Source organism: Bombina bombina, chromosome 5, assembly GCF_027579735.1.
Source record: "Bombina bombina isolate aBomBom1 chromosome 5, aBomBom1.pri, whole genome shotgun sequence".
NCBI lineage: Eukaryota > Metazoa > Chordata > Amphibia > Anura > Bombinatoridae > Bombina > Bombina bombina.
Window position 1 is genome coordinate 160501669 of NC_069503.1, and position 24344 is coordinate 160526012.

At 39.5% G+C, this 24344-nt stretch overlaps 1 protein-coding gene across 3 annotated transcripts in view; it reads left to right on the top strand.

The window, feature by feature from the left end:
- Positions 1-23695, top strand: part of LOC128660119 (5-beta-cholestane-3-alpha,7-alpha-diol 12-alpha-hydroxylase) — a 35102-nt gene extending 11407 nt beyond the window's left edge. For 2 of the 3 annotated variants that reach the window (XM_053713759.1, XM_053713760.1), the window contains exon 2: positions 20811-23695. In XM_053713759.1, coding sequence (XP_053569734.1) covers positions 20819-22354 — 1536 coding nt within the window. In that variant the 5' untranslated portion in view covers positions 20811-20818 and the 3' untranslated portion in view covers positions 22355-23695. Of the gene's footprint in view, positions 1-597; positions 672-20810 lie in introns of those variants that run through there. The other variant, XM_053713758.1, reaches the window with a different exon arrangement.
- The last annotated feature ends 649 nt before the right edge of the window (positions 23696-24344 follow it).

The window sequence follows — 24344 nt, forward strand, 5'->3', positions numbered from 1 at the left end:
AAGCAAAAACTAACTGAGGGCAGTGAAATGTAGGGCAGGAATAAGAGGAAGAGAGCTTCATAACTTAGACAATACATTTTAAAACAAATACTCTTTTCTGTCAAATGATTTTACAGTAAGGGGACTGTGTAGTGCCCCAAGCAATAAACCTAAAAATGTAACCTGATAATGGAGTATGTAATATTTCTATAACCGCTTGCTGTTGAAAAGGTTGAGACACACTGCTCTTGGGATATGCTGCAGGACCAGTAAATACTATAGATTAGCATCAGGGTCGGCTCCAAGGGGGGGCTTTGGGGGGCAATGCCCACCCAAATGGAATGCTGTGCCCCCTCAAAACACAGGGCTGCTGCAGTGCAAAGAGTTTTTTTTTTTTTATTAGACTCTAACTGCAGACTGCTGGCTGCCTGTGCCGATTTGCAATCTGTTCTGCAGTGCGATTGTGGGAGCCTCTGAGGAACTGAAAGAGCACCCTGGACAGAATGGGGGAAGTTGTAATAAGCAGCACATTCAGTGTGCTGGTGTTCTGTAGCTATTTCCCTGAATTATAGCAGCACTTCCTGTTAAGAGCTGTCCCCTCCCTTCTCTCCCCCTTCTTCCTGCCCAAGCGCGGTTCTTTTGCTTTGAGGCAGCTAACAGTGATCAGCCACATGAAAGGAAGGCAATGAGAGGTAAGAGAGGGGCAGAGGTCAGCAATAAATACGTTTTTGTGTGTGTGCTGCACTGCAGTTCACCAAAGGTCACAGCCTTTTAACCCCTCCTAGAGCAGAAGGGCTGCTTAGTGTTTGAATTCTCTGTTCAGGACACTGTATAAATGTGTTGCATAACAGGGAAAAATATTTATATTCTTTTTCTCTACTCTCCCTCTTTTTTTCTTCTGCTTTCCTCCTCATCTCTCTTTCACTATCTCACCTCCTGTCTCTCTCTATTCCATTGCCCCTTCACTTTTTATCATCTCTCCTTTTCTTTCCTCTTTCCCCTTTATTTCAATATTTTTGTTTTTTAATGTAGAAGAAAACTATCACCATTAAAGCTTAACAATAAAAATATTACTTTAAGTGAACATACACTGCCCTTTAAATAAACACTAATGAGCCTACATCTGACAGCACTCTGGCACAAGATTAATTATTTATAGGTTACAAACAGAAAAACATATTTTATTGCAGCTTTAGTTGATTTAAGTAAAAGGTGTCAATTTGTAAAATATGTATTACTGGATTAGAGCATTTCATTAAAGGGACATGAATATATATGAATTTTACTGACAATTTACTGACATTATTTTTTCATGTTTCATTCATTCATTTCATTATTTGATTTGCCTATTTTCCTCCAATTTTTCCTGCCTCCCCACTGCCCTAGAAATGCTAGATTGCAACATTCTACGCAGTGATTTATGGATCACTGCAGGAGCTCATATAGATTTGCCAATACATTCCAGTATTTTTAGGGCAGTGGAAAAAAAACAGGACAAATTTGAGGTATGTGTATCTATGCGTACTGTTGAAGTGTGTGTGTATCTGTGTACTGTATGTGTCTGTATCTGTGTGTATGTGTGTGTATATCTGTATATTGTGTGTCTGTATCTGTGTACTGTGTGTGTGTCTGTATCTTTGTGTACGTGTGTGTATATCTGTGTACTGTGTGTGTCTGTATTTGTGTACTGTGTGTGTCTGTGTCTGTATTTGTGTACTGTGTGTGTCTGTATTTGTGTACTGTGTGTGTCTTGTATGTGTGTGTATCTGTGTACTGTTTGTATGTGTGTGTTTATATATATATATATATATATATATGTGTATATATATATATATATATATATATATATGTATATATATATAAATGTATGTATGTATGTATGTGTATATATATATATATATATATATATATATATCTGTGAGTGTGGATGTATATCTGTGCTCATGGTGCATTGTCCCATTTCTTTGAAGCATTTTTTGTTCTGGGTAGGGGCCCTGTTCTGTCATTCTGCTTAGGGCCCCTACCCAGTCAGGTGGAGCAGTTGCATGAGAGGAGCTGCGCATAGGCTGCTGCTTGTTTCAGTCAATTTCTGACTGTTAATGTGCTTCTATTACCCAGCCAGCAGGTAGTCTTAGGAGTCTCCTCCTCCACCCTGAACCCAACCATCATGTGTGTGTGTGTGTTTGTATGTATGTGTGTTTGTGTATCAAGCCGTCTACTTTTCTGACTTCGCCGGCCCAATACGCCCGCCTAAGCTCGCCTCACATCGCCGCCGCGGACCTGAAAAAATACGCCTAAGTTATCAAATAAAGCTGTCAAAAAGCCGCGGGGCGATGAGCAGCGGACTGTGACAGTTATCACTCATCCGATCTCGCTGCCCTTCGGCTTTTTCCCAGCTTTATTGCTAGCCTGTCACTAAGCACTCACACTAAACTACACTGTTCTATCCCTATACCGGCGCCCCCGGAGCCCCCCGCAACTCAATAAAGTTACTAACCCCTAAACCGCCGCTCCTAGACCCCGCCGCAACTCTTATAAATATATTAACCCCTAAACCGGCGCTCCCGGACACCGCTGCCACCTACAGTATACCTAGTAACCCCTATCCTGCCCCCCCTACACCGTCGCCCTCTATTATAAAGTTATTAACCCCTATCCTGCTGATCCCGCACCTCTCCGCAACTAAATAAATAGTTTAACCCCTAAACCGCCGCTCCCTGAACCCGCCGCAACCTATATTAAACCTATTAACCCCTATCCTGCCCCCCCTACACCGTCGTCACCTATAATAAATTTATTAACCCCTAATCTGCCTCCCCTACACCGTCGCCCCCTATAATAAATTTATTAACCCCTATCCTGCCCCCCACTACGCCGCCGCCACTGTAATAAAATTATTAACCCCTAAACCTAAGTCTAACACTAACCCTAACACCTCCCTTACTTAAATATTAATTAAATAAATCTAAATAATATTTTTATTATTAACTAAATGAATCCTATTTAAAACTAAATACTTACCTATAAAATAAACCCTAATATAGCTACAATATAAATAATAATTATATTGTAGCTATCTTAGGATTTATATTTATTTTACAGGTAACTTTGTATTTATTTTAGCTAGTTAGAATAGTTATTAAATAGTTATTAACTATTTAATAACTACCTAGCTAAAAGAAATACAAAATTACCTGTAAAATAAATCCTAACCTAAGTTACAATTAAACCTAACACTACACTATCATTAAATTAATTAAATAAACTACCTACAAATAACTACAATTAAATACAATTACATAAACTAACTAAAGTACAAAAAATAAAAAAATAAGTTACAAACATGTTAAAAATATTACAACAATTTTAAGCTACTTACACCTAATCTAAGCCCCCTAATAAAATAACAAACCCCCCCAAAATAAAAAAATGCCCTACCCTATTCTAAATTAAATAAAGTTCAAAGCTCTTTTAACTTACCAGCCCTTAAAAGGGCCATTTGTGGGGGCATGCCCCAAAGAAAACAGCTCTTTTGCCTGTAAAAGAAAAATACAACCCCCCCCCAACATTAAAACCCACCACCCACATACCCCTAATCTAACCCAAACCCCCCTTACAAAAACCTAACACTAATCCCCTGAAGATCATCCTACCTTGTCTTCACTCAGCCGAGCAGCGATGGAACCGAAGTGGACATCCGGAGCGGAAGAAGTTAATCCTCCAAGCGGCGCTGAAGAAATCTTCCATCCGATGAAGTCATCATCCAGGCGGCGCTGAAGAAAAGTCTTCGATCCGGCCGATGTCATCTTCAAAGAGGCGATGAAGAGGTCTTCTATCCGGGCGATGTCATCTTCCAATCCGGGTCTTGAATCTTCCTTCTGCCGACGCGGAACCTCCTTCTTCACCGACGGACTACGATGAATGAAGGCTCCTTTAAGGGACGTCATCCAAGATGGCGTCCCCTCAATTCCGATTGGCTGATAGGATTCTATCAGCCAATCGGAATTAAGGTAGGAAAAATCTGATTGGCTGATGGAATCAGCCAATCAGATTGAGCTCGCATTCTATTGGCTGTTCCGATCAGCCAATAGAATGCGAGCTCAATCTGATTGGCTGATTGGATCAGCCAATCGGATTGAACTTGAATCTGGCTGATGGAATCAGCCAATCAGATTCAAGTTCAATCCGATTGGCTGATCCAATCAGCCAATCAGATTGAGCTCGCATTCTATTGGCTGATCGGAACAGCCAATAGAATGCAAGCTCAATCTGATTGGCTGATTCCATCAGCCAATCAGATTTTTCCTACCTTAATTCCGATTGGCTGATAGGATTCTATCAGCCAATCGGAATTGAGGGGACGCCATCTTGGATGACGTCCCTTAAAGGAGCCGTCATTCGTCGTAGTCCGTCGGCGAAGAAGGAGATTCCGCGTCGGCGGAAGGAAGATTCAAGACCCGGCTTGGAAGATGACATCGCCCGGATAGAAGACCTCTTCAGCGCCTCTTTGAAGATGACATTGGCCGGATAGAAGACTTTTCTTCAGCGCCGCCTGGATGATGACTTCATCGGATGGAAGATTTCTTCAGCGCCGCTTGGAGGATTAACTTCTTCCGCTCCGGATGTCCACTTCGGTTCCATCGCTGCTCGGCTGAGTGAAGACAAGGTAGGATGATCTTCAGGGGATTAGTGTTAGGTTTTTGTAAGGGGGGTTTGGGTTAGATTAGGGGTATGTGGGTGGTGGGTTTTAATGTTGGGGGGGGGGGGGTTGTATTTTTCTTTTACAGGCAAAAGAGCTGTTTTCTTTGGGGCATGCCCCCACAAATGGCCCTTTTAAGGGCTGGTAAGGTAAAAGAGCTTTGAACTTTATTTAATTTAGAATAGGGTAGGGCATTTTTTTATTTTGGGGGGGTTTGTTATTAGGGGGCTTAGATTAGGTGTAAGTAGCTTAAAATTGTTGTAATATTTTTAAAATGTTTGTAACTTATTTTTTTATTTTTTGTAACTTAGCTTTTTTTATTTTTTGTACTTTAGTTAGTTTATGTAATTGTATTTAATTGTAGTTATTTGTAGGTAGTTTATTTAATTAATTTAATGATAGTGTAGTGTTAGGTTTAATTGTAACTTAGGTTAGTATTTATTTTACAGGTAATTTTGTATTTCTTTTAGCTAGGTAGTTATTAAATAGTTAATAACTATTTAATAACTATTCTAACTAGCTAAAATAAATACAAAGTTACCTGTAAAATAAATATAAATCCTAAGATAGCTACAATATAATTATTATTTATATTGTAGCTATCTTAGGGTTTATTTTACAGGTAAGTATTTATTTTTAAATAGGAATAATTTATTAAAGTATAGTGTAGTGTTAGGTGTAATTATAACTTAGGTTAGGATTTATTTTACAGGTACATTTCTCTTTATTTTAGCTAGGTAAGCTATTAAATAGTTAATAACTATTTAATAGCTATTGTACCTGGTTAAAATAAATTGAAAGGTACCTGTAAAATAAAAATAAATCCTAAGATAGCTACAATATAATTATTATTTATATTGTAGCTATATTAGGGTTTATTTTAAAGGTAAGTATTTAGTTTTAAATAGGATTCATTTAGTTAATAAGAGTTAATTTATTTAGATTTATTTAATTAATATTTAAGTTAGGGGGGCGTTAGGGTTAGACTTAGGTTTAGGGGTTAATAATTTTATTACAGTGGCGGCGGTGTAGTGGGGGGCAGGATAGGGGTTAATAAATTTTATTATAGGTGGCGACGGTGTAGGGGGGGCAGATTAGGGGTTATTAAATTTATTATAGGTGGCGACGGTGTAGGGGGGGCAGGATAGGGGTTAATACATTTAATATAGGTTGCGGCGGGTTCAGGGAGCGGCGGTTTAGGGGTTAATACATTTATTATAGTTGCGGTGGGCTCCGGGAGCGGCGGTTTAGGGGTTAATATGTATAGAGTAGCTTGCGGTGGGCTCCGGGAGCGGCGGTTTAGGGGGTAATAACTTTATTTAGTTGCGGCGGTGTAGGGGCGACAGATTAATGGTGTTTAGACTCGGGGTACATGTTAGGGTGTTAGGTGTAGACAGCTCCCATAGAAATCAATGGGATGTCTGTCAGCAGCGAACTTGTACTTTCGCTATGATCAGACTCCCATTGATTCCTATGGGATCCGCCGCCTCCAGGGGTGGCGGATTGAAAACCAGGTACGCTGGTCCGTAAAAGTGCCGAGCGTACCTGCTAGTCATTTGATAACTAGCAAAAGTAGTGAGAATGTGCCGCACTTGTGTGCGGAACATCTGGAGTGACGTAAGAATCGATCTGTGTCGGACTGAGTCCGGCGGATCGAAGCATACGTCACAAAATTCTACTTTTGCCGGTCTCGAGCCTTTGATAACTAAGGCGTATCAGCCTCGCCACAAATACGCTGCGGAATTCCAGCGTATTTGAGGTTGACGGCTTGATAACTAGGCCCCTTAGTCTGAACTTCAAATGAGTAGTAGATTTTTTTGCTTACAAATTTCAAAATTTTTATGTATCATGTGACAGCAATCAGCCAATCACAATTGGATATACGTATATTCCGTGAATTTTTGCCTATGCTCAGTAGGAGCTGGGGATTCAAAAAGTGTAAATATAAAAAGACTGTGGATATTTTGCTAATGGAAGTAAATTGGACATTTGTTTAAAATTGCATGCTCTTTCTAAATCATGAAAGTTTAACTTTGACTTGAGTGTCCCTTTAAATGGCACCAGCAGGACTATAGGCTTATTTGCTCTTTTAGGGCAGCTAATGATTTACTGGTGTGTTGTAAAATCTTACACCAAGATTACGAGTTTAGCGTTAGCCTTAAAAAGCAGCGTTGAGAGGTCCCAACGCTGCTTTTTACCTAACGCTGGTATTACGAGTCTGACAGGTAGAGGCTCCCCGCTCACTTTTCTTCCGTGACTCCAGGCTACCGCAAATCCCCTTACGTCAATTGCGTATCCTATCTTTTTAATGGGATTTGCCTAATGCTGGTATTACGAGTCTTGGAAGAAGTGAGCGGTAGACCCTCTCCTGGCAAGACTTCGACCGCATTTAAAAGTCAGTAGTTAAGAGTTTTATGGGCTAACGCCGGAACATAAAACTCTTAACTAAAGTGATAAAAAGTACACTAACACCCATAAACTACCTATTAACCCCTAAACCGAGGCCCCCCACATTGCAAACACTAAAATAAAAAATTTTAACCCCTAATCTGCCGACCGGACATCGCCGCCACCTACATTATACCTATGAACCCCTAATCTGCTGCCCTTACATCGCCAACACCTACATTATTTTTATTAACCCCTAATCTGTCGCCTCCAACGTCGCCGCTACCTACCTACAATTATTAACCCCTAATCTGCCGACCGGACATCGCCACCACTTTAATAAATGTATTAACCCCTAAACCGCCTCACTCCGCCTCGCAAACACTAGTTAAATTTTATTAACCCCTAATCTGCCATCCCTAACATTGCCGACACCTACTTACATTTATTAACCCCTAATCTGCCACCCCCAACGTCGCCGCTACTATATTGAAGTTATTAACCCCTAACCCTAACCCCACCCCCTAACAAATATAATTTAAATTAAAGTAAATACATTTAACATAATTTAATAAATTAATCCTATTTAAAACTAAATACTTACCTATAAAATAAACCCTAAACTAGCTACAATATAACTAATAGTTACATTGTAGCTAGATTAAGATTTATATTTATTTTACAGGCAACTTTGTATTTATTTTAACTAGGTAGAATAGTTATTAAATAGTTATTAACTATTTAATAACTACCTAGCTAAAATAAGTACAAAATTACCTGTAAAATAAATCCTAACCTAAGTTACAATTACACCTAACACTACACTATCATTAAATAAATTACCTAAACTACCTACAATTAATTACAATTAAATTCAATAAACTAAATTACGAGAGAAAAAAAACACTAAATTACAGAAAATAAAAAAGAATTACAAGAATTTTAAACTAATTACACCTAATCTAATGCCCCTAATAAAATAAAAAAGCCCCCCAAAATAATAAAATTTCCCTACCCTATACTAAATTACAAATAGCCCTTAAAAGGGCCTTTTGCGGGGCATTGCCCCAAAGTAATCAGCTCTTTTACCTGTAAAAGAAAAATACAATACCCCCCAACATTAAAACCCACCACCCACACACCCCTACTCTAAAACCCACCCAATCCCCCCTTAAAAAAATCTAACACTAACCCCCTGAAGATCACCCTACCTTGAGCCGTCTTCACCCAGCCGGGCACAAGTGGTCTTCTATACGGCAGAAGTCTTCATCCGATCGGGGCAGAAGAGGTCCTCCAGATGGCAGAAGGCTTCATCCAAGCTGCATCTTCTATCTTCATCCTTCCGGAGTGGAGCGGAGCCATCTTCAATCCAGCCGACGCTGAGCAATCCTCTTCAAACAACGTCCTAGCAAAGAATAAAGGTTCCTTTAAATGACGTCATCCAAGATGGCATCCCTTGAATTCCGATTGGCTGATAGGATTCTATCAGCCAATCGGAATTAAGGTAGGAAGGGTATTGCCTCAATATGGAGGCATCCTGCAATACCCCTTTACAAGCCTCCGATGCAGAGGAGGGAGCGTACGCACGCGCGTGCACGTGAACATAGTGTGCGTGCACGAGTTGCGTGTGCACGAGGCGCGCGTGCATTAGCCACACTGACACCAATGAGGGCAAAAAACCAGGGAAAGGTAAAAAAAAAAAATTCAAATATAAATGGATCTGGGAGGGGGGGTGGGGTTATTGTGGGGGTATTGTGGAGGGGCTGCTACACTACAGAAAGAGTTAATTGAAAAATAAAATAAAAATACTTTGTTTTTTGGGGCCAAAGTGGGTACTGGCAGACAGCTGCCAGTACCCAAGATGGCGGTAATTAGGTAGAGGAGAGGGTTAGAGAGCTGGAGGGGGGATCAGGGAGGTTGGGGCTAAGGCAGGGGTCCATCCCAGCTAAAAGATTTTATTATTTTTATTTAAAAAAAAAAAAAAACCTCTTATTTAGTACTGGCAGACTTTCTGCCAGTACTTAAGATGGCGGTAACAATTGTGGGGTGGGGGAGGGAAGAGAGCTGTTTGGGAGGGATCAGGGGGTGGGATGTGTAAGGTGGGAGGCTGATCTCTAAAATTAACCCTGCAAGCTCCCTAAAAGCTACCTAATTTAACCCCTTCACTGCTGGGCATAATTCACGTGTGGTGCGCAGCAGCATTTAGTGGCCTTCTAATTACCAAAAAGCAACGCCAAAGCCATATAAGTCTGCTATTTCTGAACAAAGGGTATCCCAGAGAAGCTTTTACAATTTCTGCCATAATAGCACAAGATGTTTGTAAATTATTTCAGTGAGAAACCTAAAATTGTGAAAAATTTAGTTTTTTTTTTATTTGCTCGCATTTGGCGGTGAAATGGTGGCATAAAATATACCAAAATGGGCCTAGATCAATACTTGGGGTTGTCTACTACACTACACTAAAACTAAAATTAACCCTACAAGCTCCCTAATTAACCCCTTCACTCCTGGGCATAAAACACGTGTGGTGCGCAGCGGCATTTAGCTGCCTTCTAATTACCAAAAAGCAACCCCAAAGCCATATAAGTCTGTTATTTCTGAAAAAAGGGGATCCCAGAGAAGCATTTACAACCATTTGTGCCATAATTGCAGAAGCTGTTTGTAAATAATTTCAGTGGGAAACCTAAAGTTTGTGACAAAATTTGTGAAATAATTAACTTTTTTTTTTTTATTTGATCGCATTTGGCGGTGAAATGGTGGCATGAAATATACCAAAATGGGCCTAGATCAATACTTTGGGTTGTCTTCTAAAAAAAAATATATACATGTCAAGGGATATTCAGGTATTCCTGACAGATATCAGGGTTCCAATGTAACTAGCGCTAATTTTGAAAAAAAGGGGTTTGGAAATAGCAAAGTGCTACTTGTACTTATTGCCCTATAACTTGATAAAAAAGCAAAGAACATGTAAACATTGGGTATTTCTAAACTCAGGACAAAATTTAGAAACTATTTAGCATTGGTGTTTTTTGGTGGTTGTAGATGTGTAACAAATTTTGGGGGTCAAAGTTAGAAAAAGCGTGTTTTTTTCCATTTTTTCCTCATATTTTATCTTTTTTTTTTTTAGTAAATTATAAGATATGATGAAAATAATGGTATCTTTAGAAAGTCCATTTAATGACTAGAAAAACTGTATATAATATGTATGGGTACAGTAAACGAGTAAGAGGAAAATTACAGCTAAACGCAAACACTGCAGAAATGTAAAAATAGCCATTGTCATTAAGGGTAAGAAAATTGAAAAATGGCCCGGTCATTAAGGGGTTAAAGGGCCATGAAACCCACATTTTTTCTTTCATGATTCAGAAAGAGAATGCAATTTTAAACATCTTTCTAATTTACTTATATTATCTAATTTGTTTTATTCTCTTGATATTCTTTGCTGAAAAGCATATCTAGATATGCTCAGTAGCTGCTGATTGGTTGCTGCACATAGAAGCCTCGTGTGATTGGCTCACCATGTGCATTGCTTTTTCTTCAACTAAGGAAATCTAAAAAATGAAGCAAAATAAATAATAGAAGTAAATTGTAATGTTGTTTAAATTTATATTCTCTATCTGAATCATGAAAGAAAGATTTTGGGTTTAGTGGACCTTTAAGTGAACATACTTGTCTTACAACACTATTAGTGGTGAGAAGAGCAATTATAAGACATGTACCTCATTTACTGTAAAACGTAGTATGCATATAGATTATTTGAACTATTAAAAAACAGAAACAATTTTTATATTTACTTAGCACACATTCACCTAGATTACGAATGCAACAAAAGTTGCGTTATTTAACCCTCTATAGCGCAGCCATTACAAGTTTTCAAACAGCTGGTTGTACGTGCGATATGGCTGCGTTGAGCTCCATACCGCACACAATCCAAGCACTGTTTTGACGTGCTCGTGCACACTTCCCCCATAGACATCAATGGGGAGAGCGGGACAGAAAAAAAGCCTAACACCTGCGATCGTGGAAAGAAAAGCTCCGTAACGCAGCCCCATTGATGTCTATGGGGGGAAAAAAAATAACGTTTAAACCTAACACCCTAACATAAACCCTAACATAAACACCCCTAATCTGCCCCCCGCCGACATCACCGTCACCTACATAATATTATTAACCCCTAATCTGCCCCCCACCGACATCACCGTCACCTACATTGTGGGGGTCACCTACATTGTGGGGGTTTGCGGTTTAGGGGTTAATAGGTTTATTATAGTGGCGTCGGTGTCGGGCTTAATAATTTTAGTATAGCGGGGGCGATGTGGGCGGACGGCAGATTAGGGGTTAATAATATAGTGTTTGCGATGTGGGAGGGCGGCAGTTTAGGGGTTAATAACTTTATTATAGTGGTGACGATGCCAGGGAGAGGAGGAATAGGGGTTAATAAATTTTATTAGTAGCGGCGATGTTGGGTAGCGACAGACTAGGGGTTAATAACTTAAAAATAGTATTTGCGATGCGGGAGGGCCTCGGTTTGGGGGTTAATAGGTAGTTTATGGGTGTTTAGTGTACTTTGTAACACTTTAGTTATGAGTTTTATGTAACAGTTTTGTAGCGTAAAACTCATAACTATTTTTAGATTGTGAAACGGATCTTGTCGGTAAAGGCTGGAACGCAAGCTTTTTAGCCTCACCGCAAAACTCATAATCACTGTGCTATGGAAGTCCCATGAAAAAACGTAAATTTTTATGTGTACGGACTGACGTTGCGTTACAGGCTAAAAGGCTTGCGGTACAGCTATACCGACAAGACTTGTAATGGCTGCTGTGCTGTTTTAACGCTGAAATTACCATTTTTTCAGCGTTAAAATGCGAATGCACTACTTGTAATCTAGGTGATTATATGCCCCATCCTCACTGCTGAGATTCACACTCACTGGTGATTTGCTAGGACTGTTTAAAGGCAATAACCCCTATACTTTCCAATTGAAGGCACATCGCCACTTGTATGTACAGCGAGGGTCAGCCCATTTCTTTTATAACATTTCACCCAGCGGGAGCTTTGCAAGACTGGTGAGACTGAAATTAGCATTTCTCTGTGGACCCGGCGATCATTAGAACATTGACCCAAAGAGAGAGTGTGACACTCTATACAAGGTCTGTTCTCCAGATATAGATCAGTAAAATCCCACTATGAAAAGTCATATCATACAAATCTTACCAGTCATATACACAGAAGTATTAAGTGCTTACCCTCTGCATATGAAGCAATGTTTAATAGCTTTTAAGATACATGCACAGTTGTGTTAATAACCACTTACCAGTCACATAATATTAACATTTTGGAGCCATATACTGAGCAGAAATACCTTATTGTCTGATGTAACCCCCCAACATGGCTCATACCACTCACACAGACGGGAGCGTAACCACATGCAAAATGTTCTGCCTTTCAGGAAGCTCACTCCCAATGCATGCTGGGAATTACAGTCCAGAACTGCAGTGGCACAATACTGAAAGGGAAATAGTGAATTCTAAATTCCAGAATGCTATGTAACTCCCAGAATACTGTGCTTCTTCCTCTAAAATGGAGCTACATTCAGGGGAATTAAAAGAAAGAAAAAATAAACATTTGAGGGGGCAAATATGTACCTTTGGTGACTAGTTTGGACCTCAGTTTTATGGTACCATATTGTACCCTTAAAAATGGTGCAAATTTGGCCTTTTAAGGGTACTGCCCCCGTGACAAGCCCTTTGTACCTCATGATGGCAAATTTGTACTCAACACAGCATACTACAAATGTTGTTCTATTAAATTTTTTATATAACATTCAAATATGCATTCACTTAATGTGTACTTTTTCAGGCAGTATCACAAACAATAGCCACACTGCAACTTTAAAAAAATGTTTGTATACTTAACTGTAGCCCACTAGCCATGTAGCAATTCAAAAGACGACTGCTCTAGTGATGTCCGGTTCATGAACGAATCGTTCATTTGAACCGGATCTTTTCACTGAACTGCATGAATCAGTTCACCAGACTGAACTGATTCGTTTGAAACAGTTCAGTTCCTGAGTCATCAGCAGCACTCTGGTAATACGATCCTAGAGTGAGTTCTGCTCTGCTAACTCCTCCTTTAATGAATCACACAGCAGAATCTCACTCTAGGATCATATTACCAGTGTTGTTGAATCAGTGTACTGTTAGCTAACTCGTCTGCAATGAATCAGTCTGTTAACAGTTCACTGATTCAAAAGAAGTGAACTGTTTGCAAAGACTCAGTGTACTGTTAAGAGACTGATTCATTGCATACGAGTTAGCTAACAGTACACTGATTCAAATATCAGGTCACACTCACAGCAGTTCTCAACAGACCCCTGCATTTACATTAACCCATTCAGCATCCCATGTTTGTGTATATATATATATATATTTGTGTATATATATATACAGGTAGTCGTCGACTTACGACCGCATTACGTTCTGACCGTCCGGTCGTAAGACGATTTGGACGTAAGTCGGACGATATATCTACGGCATGTAAATAAAATGGTCTAATGTAGGGTTTAGGCAGATAGGTCTGCTGCTACACATCACAGGTATTTTGGACTGCAACATGGTGAGAGGCTGCGACACATGCGAAGGCTGCTGCTGCTGCTTATGACAGTCACTCTCGTATGGCCTGTACACAAGCACTGCTGTCTGCAGTACGACACATGGTCGTAAGTATGGATGGTCATAAGTCGCATAGGTTGTAAGTCGACGAGTATCTGTGTGTATATATATATATATATATATATATATATATATATATATATATATATATATATATATATATATATATATAATTTGTTGTTCTTCCTCTATAGCTAAGCTAACTTTTACTTAGCAACAGCTACAAATTATATATATATATATATATATATATATATATATATATATATATATATATATATATATATATATATATATATATATATATATATATATATATATATATATATATATATATATATACACACACACAAACATGGGATGCTGAATGGGTTAATGTAATTGCAGGGGTCTGTTGAGAACCGCTGTGAGTGTGACCTGTTATTTGAATCAGTGTACTGTTATCTAAATGATTCATTAGAGTTACAGTACACTGAGTCATTTACATACAGCACTGCAGGAAACGAATCTGCGGCTCTACAGTTCACCTACTGAACATGAGGTAGAGCCTCTACCTCATGTTCAGTAGGTGAACTGGTGAATCGGTTCATGAACCGGTTCAGTTAATCGAACCGTCCGAAATGAACCGATTCACCCAAAAGAACCGAACTGCACATCACTAGACTGCTCCAGAACCACCAGATTAAGCCAAGCTAAACAACCAGTTCCAAAATGAACTACTCAATTAGTGATGTCCGGTTCATGAACGAATCGTTCATTTGAACCGGATCTTTTCACTGAACTGCATGAATCAGTTCACCAGACTGAACTGATTCGTTTGAAACAGTTCAGTTCCTGAGTCATCAGCAGCACTGGTAATACGATCCTAGAGTGAGTTCTGCTCTGCTAACTCCTCCTTTAATGAATCACACAGCAGAATCTCACTCTAGGATCATATTACCAGTGTTGTTGAATCAGTGAACTGTTAGCTAACTCGTCTGCAATGAATCAGTCTGTTAACAGTTCACTGATTCAAAAGAAGTGAACTGTTTGCAAAGACTCAGTGTACTGTTAACAGACTGATTCATTGCATACGAGTTAGCTAACAGTACACTGATTCAAATATCAGGTCACACTCACAGCGGTTCTCAACAGACCCCTGCATTTACATTAACCCATTCAGCATCCCATGTTTGTGTGTATATATATATATATATATATATATATTATATATTTGTTGTTCTTCCTCTATATCTAAGCTAACTTTTACTTAGCAACAGCTACAAATTTTATATATATATATATATATATATATATATATATATATATATATATATATATATATGTAGCTGTTGCTAAGTAAAAGTTAGCTTAGATATAGAGGAAGAACAACAAATTTATATATATATATATATATATATATATATATATATATATATATATATATATATATATATATATATATATATATATATATATATATATATATATATATATACATATACACAAACATGGGATGCTAAATGCAGGGGTCTGTTGAGAACCGTTGTGAGTGTGACCTGATATTTGAATCAGTGTACTGTTATCTAAATCAGTGATTTTTTTAACTTTTTTTTGCCGTGGCACACTTTTTTACATTAGAAAATCCTGTGGCACACCACCATCCCAAAATTTAAAAAAAAATCACACATTGTAGACTAATACAGCATATATATATATACACATACACACAAACACACACATACTGTATATATTGTGCTGTTATGTCATTCCTCCTACAAACTACCCCTACACTGGGAGTAAAAAACAAGCAAAGTTTAAAAAATATGTCACACTGTTGTCAGTCTGCCGTGGCACACCTGAGGATCTCTCACGGCACACTAGTGTGCCACGGCACACTGGTTGAAAAACACTGATCTAAATGAGTAATTTACAAACAGCACTGCAGGAAACGAATCTGCGGCTCTACAGTTCACCTACTGAACATGAAGTAGAGCCTCTACCTCATGTTCAGTAGGTGAAGTGGTGAATCGGTTCATGAACCGGTTCAGTTAATCGAACCGTCCGAAATGAACCGATTCACCCAGAAGAACCGAACTGCACATCACTATACTCAATGTGTTTTATATCACTTTGTACTAGATTCTAAAAATACCCCATTTAATTTAGGGTGACATGCCACATAAAACATAAACATATAGAAAACATATAGAAAACAACATAATAAAATATAACTCTAACGAAAAGAAGGGGGATTCGGGGGAGGGATAAATGATAAAACTCGCAACCATACATTGAATTGTCACTCTATGCAAAATATATGCAAATCAGGACCGTCTTTAACACAGGGCAAAAGGGGCAGCTGCCCTGGGCCCAGTCTCTGTTGAGGGGCCCAAGAGTCCTAAAAAAAAATAAAAATAAATTTTTGTTATGGTTCATACCAGACTGCTGATGTGACATGGGGAACACACACATTCAGTCCTAATACTGTCAGTCAAAAGTACTCTGCTTATATTTTTAAAAAAAACTGTGCCAGACCGTGCCGGTGTCATGTGACATGCCAAGCTAGTGCCATGTGCTGTTTTAGATGTGCACTGTGCAGCACTGAATGCAAAGCCCTAACTCGGCATCCAGCCATTTCCCACTGCATCAGAAAAGATCCTACTGGGGTTACCACTGTTACCAGGTAACTGCTCTGGTGGTGGGGATTGTTTTTGGGTAGGGCTGACTGTAGGCGCATGCAGCAGAAAGCTGGAGCGGCAGGCACATGAGGATTTGAGCATCTGTGCAGCTGCATACACTGCTCTCTTCAGTCTTGAGGCTGTGTGACTCATCTCACACTGTATCCATGCAGCCTTGGACAGACAGCATCCAGTCTACTGGTCCCCTTAGCCCTGCTCTTTCTGCTGTGGCCCTAAGATCAACTAACTGAAGTTTGTTAGGGGAATAGTGCTTTGTAGAAAGGTGTCAGTGGGAAGAATAAGTGAGTGCACACACGCCCCTCCCCATGCAGCATTGTCTAGTTCAGGGTGAGAGGGAACTTGTTCTTAGCAAAGAAGCGACATGTGCTGGTGTGGCTGATGTATAGAGTCATGCTGATACTTCACACATTTAATGTAAGGTTTATTTTTATAGTTTTTATTTTCTCTCTGCCTCAGATTTTACAGCTTCCCATAGTAGTTCTGCTGTTCCAGTCAGTAAACTTATTTGTCTGCACCTCCATGCTTCCTCCTTTACCTTGCTTTGCTCCTGTTGGCTGCCCTAAATCTCTTTAACCAGCTAACCTCACACCAGAATCACATTCAAAAGAATATTAAATGAATCCACAGTGGAGGAATTTTTATATTTATTTACTTATTAGTACTGCTTAGGTCCAGTTTCACATATTGCATTTTTTTTTTTTTTTTAAATGATTAGCCCAGCAGTGGATGATCCACCGCTGGGCTAATAATAATAAAAAAAATTGATTTAATTGTTTTTTGGGATGTTGGGGTGGAGAGCAAAATTGCATGGGGTGGGGGGGGGGGCCCAAGAAAATTTTTGCCCAGGGTCCAATCAATATTAAAGACGGCCCTGATGCAAATTAGTATATTTCCCCAATACACATTTTGGTGATGAACCTTCTACCAATAGATGGAGCTGTGTTACACATGTCAAGGAACTTTGAACCAACAGATGGCGCTATGGCGTGTTGCACAATGTCCATGTATGTGACTGGGGAACGGTTACAATTGTATTTTTTTTTTTTAAAAAAAAAACAGGTTCTTAAATAGCTCTTGTTAATTTTATAGAGTTTAAAAAAAAAATTCTTTGTAATTTTAGTTAATACATTTGCTTTATGTTTAAGAGTTAACATCTTGATGCTCTAAATATAAACATTAAAATGTTAAGTGCTTGTTTGCTATTTAGAACCAGCAACGCAGTATCATTGAATGTATGGGTTATTAAAGGGACAGTGTAGTCAAAATTAAACTTTCATGATTCAGATAGGGCATGAAAATGTAAACAACTTTCCAATTTACTTTTATCACTAAATTTGCTTTGTTCCCTTGGTGGTATTTTTCAAAAGCTAAACCTAGGTAGGCTCAAACTGATTTCTAAACCGTTGAAAACCGCCTCTTAGCTCAGAGCATTTTGAAAGTTTTTCACAGTTAGACAGTACTAGTTCATGTGTATCATATAGATAACAATATGCTCACTCCCATGTAGTTATTTAGGAGTCTGCACTGATTGGCTAAACTGCATGCCTGTCAAAAGCACTGAGATAAGGGGGCAGTCTGCAGAGGCTTAGATACAAGGTAATCACAGAGGTAAAACATATATTAGTATAACTGTGTTGGTTATGCAAAACTGGGGAATGGGTAATAAAGGGATTATCCATCTTTATAAACAATAACAATTCTGGTGTAGACTGTCCCTTTAAGTATTTTTTTTGCTTTGCCCACTTCTTGCATATTACCAACAACAACTGAACATAATTATTTTGCTGTACAACATGTATGTTGCATTCATTTTGGGTGACTGACAGTTATGTGAATATGAATAATTGAGGTGCACAAATTATATGGACTTGCAGGGTTTGGCAGCCTTGAACCACCCATCCCCCTCAACCTTTTAGCCACACAAGTGATTGTACCTTTTTTGGGGGGGGGATTAAATGGTACAGATATGGACCCTTTGACAGTTGGAAACATATTTGTACCTTATTTACCACTAAAAATGGTACATATTAGTTCCTTAAGGTGTAATTATGATCCATTGAGAGTACAACCACAGCAGTTATACCCTAACTGTTCACAAACTGACCCAGACCGTACCCTTTTTTCTGACAGTGTAGGGATCTAGTAGGTAATGCATTGTCTCTACATGCAGTACTGTCCTCAAACCAACAAACATACAGCAGTACTGTCATCCAACCAGCAAACATACAGCAGTACTGCCCTTCAGCCAACACATATACAGCAGTACTGCTCTTCACCCAGCAAATATACAGCAGTACTGCCCTCCAGTCACCAAATATAGAGTAGAATTGCCCTCCAGCCAGCAAATATACAGTAGTACTGCCCTCCAGACAGCACAAATACAGCCTTCAAACCACCAAATATACAGCAGTACTTCATTCCAGCCAACAAATATACAGCAGTACTGCCCTCCAGCCAGCAAATATACAACAGTACTGCCCTCCAGCCAACTCATATACATCAGTACTGCCCTCTAGACAACAGATATAGTGCAGCACTGCCCTCTTGGTGCAAATATACAGAAGTACTGCCCTCCAGACAGCAGTACAGCCCTCCAGTCAACACATATACAGCAGTACTGCCTTACAGCCAACACATATACAGCAGTACTGCCCTCCAGACAGCAAAAATACAGCAGTACTGCCCTCCACTCAACACATATACAGTAGTACTGCCTTCCACTCAACACATATACAGTAGTACTGCCTTCCAGACAGCAAATTTACAGTAGTACTGCCCTCCAGACAGCAAAAATACAGCCTTACAACCACCAAAAATACAGCAGCACTACCCTCCAGCCAACAAATATACAGCACTACTGCCCTCCAGACAGCAAAAATACAGCAGTACTGCCCTCCATCCAACACATATGCAGTAGTACTGCCCTTCAGCCAGCAAATATACAGCAGTACTGCCCTCCAGATAGCAAATATACAGCAGTACTGCCCTTCAGCCAGCAAATATACATCAGTACTGACCTCTAGGCAGCAAATGTACATATGTACTGCCCTCCAGCCAATAAATATACAGCAGTACTGCCCTCCAGCCATCAGATATACAGCAGTACTGCCCTAAAGCTAGCAAATATACATCAGTACTGACCTCTAGGCAGCAAATGTACATCTGTACTGCCCTCCAGACAACAAATATACAGTAGTACTGCCCTTCAGCCAGCAAATATACAGCAGTACTGCCCTCCAGCTAGCAAATATACAGCAGTACTGCCCTCTAGCTAGCAAATATACAGCAGTACTGGCCTCCAGCCAGCAAATATACAGCAGTACTTCCCTCCAGCTAGAAAATATACAGCAGTACTGCCCTCCAGCCAGCACATATACATCAGTACTGACCTCTAGGCAGCAAATGTACATCTGTACTGCCCTCCAGCCAATAAATATACAGCAGTACTGCCCTCCAGCCATCAGATATACAGCAGTACTACCCTCCAGCCAGCAATTATTCAGCACTACTGTCCTCCAGCTAGCAAATATACAGCACTACTGCCCTTCAGCCAACAGATATACAGCAGTACTGCCCTCCAGCCCACAGATATAAAAAGTACTGCCCTCCAGCCAACAGATATAAAGCTGCACTGCCCTCCAACCAACAGATATACAGCAGTACTGTCCTCCAGCTAGCAAATATACAGCAGTACTGCCCTCCAACCAACAGATATACAGCAGTACTGCCCTCCAGACAACAAATATACAGCAGTACTGCCTTCCAGTCAACACATATACAGCAGTACTACCCATCAGCCAGCAGGTATACAGCAGTACTGACCTCCAGCAAGCAAATATACAGGGCTGTGCATAGGTTAATAGTGATACATACAATCTTACCCATTCTACGTTGCATGAGATATCAGTTAAATTGTTATTGGTTAAATAGAAATTATAATCCAAAAATGTAATGGTCAGATTTGTTAGAACATGTAATTCTTATATTAGTATTCCGTATTTTCCTTGTCTTTTGCTCAACCTCCTGCAAAGAACAATGCTTAATCTGGTATTGCAAGTAGGTGGTTAAATATTTTACTGTTCCGCTTGAGTGCAATCCAAAATACCTCTGTAAAATGAGTGGAAACTGACGCTGATCCAATCTGAGTTGTGCAACTAGTGCTGCTCATTGGATCAGCGGCGGGTTCTGCTCGGGCTCTGCAGTCCTCGTGGGTCCCAAGCGGTATTTCTACTGTGCATTTCACCCCTGTTAAATACACAGTAGTGCAGGATCGAATAAATTAATATTTGTAAATTTACCATGAAAAAGTCTTGGGAATTGTAATAGTTCTCACAATATAGGGTTCTCATTGAAGTGAATGAAGATTTTAATATTATTATTTTTTGTTTTCAGCATCCAAAATGGCTCTGTTGCTGTCAATTTTGTTGGCTCTGTTGGCTTCAGTACTTGGTGGTCTGTACCTCTTAGGAATGTTTCGGAAGAGAGCTCCAAATGAACCTCCCCTGGACAAAGGTACCATCCCATGGTTGGGGTATGCACTCGACTTCAGAAACAACACAGCAACATTTTTGCAAAAGATGCAGAAAAAACATGGAGACGTTTTCACTGTTCAGATTGCAGGTTACTTCTTCACATTTGTGATGGATCCTCTCTCTTTTGGGCCTATTGTGAAGGAAGCCAGATCTAAGTTGGATTTTGAACAGTTTGCTAAGGAGTTGGTTGCTAGGGTCTTCGGTTACCATTCTGGTACCAATGATCACAAACTACTAGAGAAATCAAGCACAAAACATCTCATGGGTGATGGACTGGTGCTCATGACCCAGGCTATGATGGAGAACCTGCAAAACCTAATGCTTCATGATATTGGCAGTGGAAATGGAGAGAGGAAATGGCATCAGGATGGACTCTTTAACTACAGTTATAATATTGTGTTCAGAGCTGGTTACCTTGCTTTATTTGGTAATGAGCCGTCTAAAAGTAAAGGCAGCAAAGAAAACGCTAGAACCTATGATCGAGAACACTCAGAAGAATTATTTAATGAGTTCAGAAAGTACGACCGATTGTTCCCACGGTTAGCGTATGCTGTTCTTCCACCAAAAGATAAATTAGAAGCAGAGCGCTTAAAGAGGCTGTTCTGGAACATGCTGTCTGTAAACAAAACCATGCAGAAAGAGAATATCAGTGGCTGGATCTCTGACCAGTATCAGCACAGAGCAGAAAATGGGATGCCAGAATATATGCAAGACAGGTTCATGTTTTTGCTCCTGTGGGCTTCTCAAGGTAACACCGGACCTGCTTGCTTCTGGCTTCTCCTATATTTAATGAAGCACCCAGAAGCCATGCAAGCAGTGCGTGAAGAGGTAGAAAAAGTTATTCGGGAAACAGGGCAAGAAGTAAAGCCAGGTGGTCCTCTCCTTAACCTCACAAGAGATATGCTCCTCAAGACTCCTGTTCTAGACAGTGCGGTGGAAGAGACCCTTCGGCTGACAGCTGCACCTGTTCTTATTAGAGCAGTAAAAGAGAACATGAATATCAAGATGGCAAATGGGAAAGAATATGCCATTAGAAAAGGAGACAGAGTTGCCCTTTTCCCGTATATAGCTGTTCAAATGGATCCTGAAGTTCACCCAGATCCTGAACAGTTCAAGTACGACCGATTCCTCAATCCAGACGGCACAAAAAAAACAGAATTCTCAAAGGGTGGAAAGAAGTTGAAATATTTTACTATGCCTTGGGGAGCTGGGACCACAATTTGCCCAGGTCGATTTTTTGCTGTAAATGAACTGAAACAGTTTGTATTCCTGGTGTTGACATATTTTGAGTTTGAGCTGGTGAATCCAAAAGAAGAGATTCCAGGCATTGATGCAAACCGTTGGGGCTTTGGTTCCATGCAGCCAACCTATGACGTCCAATTTAAGTACCGGCTACGTTATTAGCTTAAACAACTCATCTTTTGTTTCTCTTATTGTTTATAAAAAACACTTAATATGTATATAAAATAATCCTCTGGTTTTTTTTCTAACAGGACATTTATCTATAAAAATAAGTGATACATGGAGAAGACATTTAGTGTACATATTTGGCGAATTTATAAAATATCTTATTTTCGGTAGCAGTAATTTACAGTTATTCTCTTGAAAATAACCATCAGTGTGTAAAACAGCAAAAAAGGAAATAAAAAGTTTTTTTTAACAGTAAATACTTCAGAGTAACAGAAATTATTTTGCTTAATTCATGTAAGGTAAATATAATTTTTGAAAAACACAAGTTATTTTTCATCAATAAGATGATTAAAGAGACAGTGAAGTCAAAATTACACTTTTATGATTCAAATAGAGCATGAATTTTAAACCACTTTCTAGTTTACTTCTATGATCACATCTGTTCCCTTGGAATCTGTTGAAAAGCATATCTAGGTAGGCTCAGGAGCTAGCTTTTGTGGGTGCACATATATCTCTTGTTATTGGCTCACCCGATGTGCTCAGCTAGGTCTTAGTTGTGCATTGAAGCTCCTGCACCTTCCATGGAAAGTTGTTTACAATTGTACGCTCTGGCCCCAAATTATCAAGGTCTGTCGGACCTGATCCGACAGTGCGGATCAGGTCCGACAGACCTCGCTGAATACAGGGAGCAATACGCTCGGCGTATTCAGCATTGCACCAGCAGCTCACAAGAGCTGCTGGTGCAGTGCTGCCCCCTGCAGACTCGCGGCCAATCAGCCACCAGCAGGGGGTGTCAATCAACCCGATCATACTCGATCAGATTGATTTCCGGCGATGTCTGTCTGCCTGCTCAGAGCAGGCGGACAGGTTATGGAGCAGCGGTCTTTGTGACCGCTGCTTCATAACTGCTGTTTCTGGCGAGCCTGCAGGCTCGCCAGAAACACGGGGCATCAAGCTCCATTCGGAGCTTGATAAATATGCCCCTCTGTCTCAATCATAAATGTTTAATCTTGACTTAAGTCTCTTTTAAGTGTTGCAAGTAGATTGCCATAAATAGCATCTTTTTATCAACAGGTGGGGCAGTTATTTTCATATTTTAGTTAGATCAGGGGGGGTTTGTTTGTTTTTAAAAAAAATACAAATAGTTTTCCAGAATATATAAAAATATTAGTGGAAAAAACAGCTGTACAATAGTTCTCTAATGTTTTATTATAAACTTTGATAAAATATAATATATGTTCATATAAACTATTTTTCTTAGATAATGCATGACATTTTATTGAACTATCTTTAACACATAATAAAAAAAAACAGATAATAAACACTGGAATTATTTTTCTGTTTGTGATTTTTTTGATTTTTTTTACAGACAATACTTTATTTTTACACAACAGCATTTAATTCACTGAATAGTCTTTATTTGTAAAATATATTTAATCAGGAAACCTTATTTATACATTACAGGATTTACTATTGTATGACTTTCAGTGCTCACTATGAACAACATTACAATAGAAACAGTAAATCCTAGTGCATAATCCATCTCCCTCACTGCATAAACCTTTCCCCAATCCACTCTCTGTTGTCTGTATAAAGTACCTGGTGACTAAATTTGAATGCTGCTAACTTATGGTCATTGTTGGATGCTAAACCCAGAATTTGACTTATACCATTTGGGTGCTGCCCCCACCATACATAACGCACCTCCTTACACCTTGTAGCACCCCAATACAAATTGAATGACTGTGTCTGTCTAAGTGGCTCACGAGCAATTAGAGCCGTATCTCTGCACAGAGTAAAAAGAACTTTAGTACCTTACGTGGGCTCACTTACACAAGCCGACTTTGGAAGGCAGCTATTGGCTGGATCGTCACACGTGACGCGGAAGAAGCAAAAACAGGTAATCACTGCTAAGCCATTGGCCGAAGATTAACACGTGACGCGGCAGCATCTAAAAGAACAGTTACTCCACACGAAAAATCAA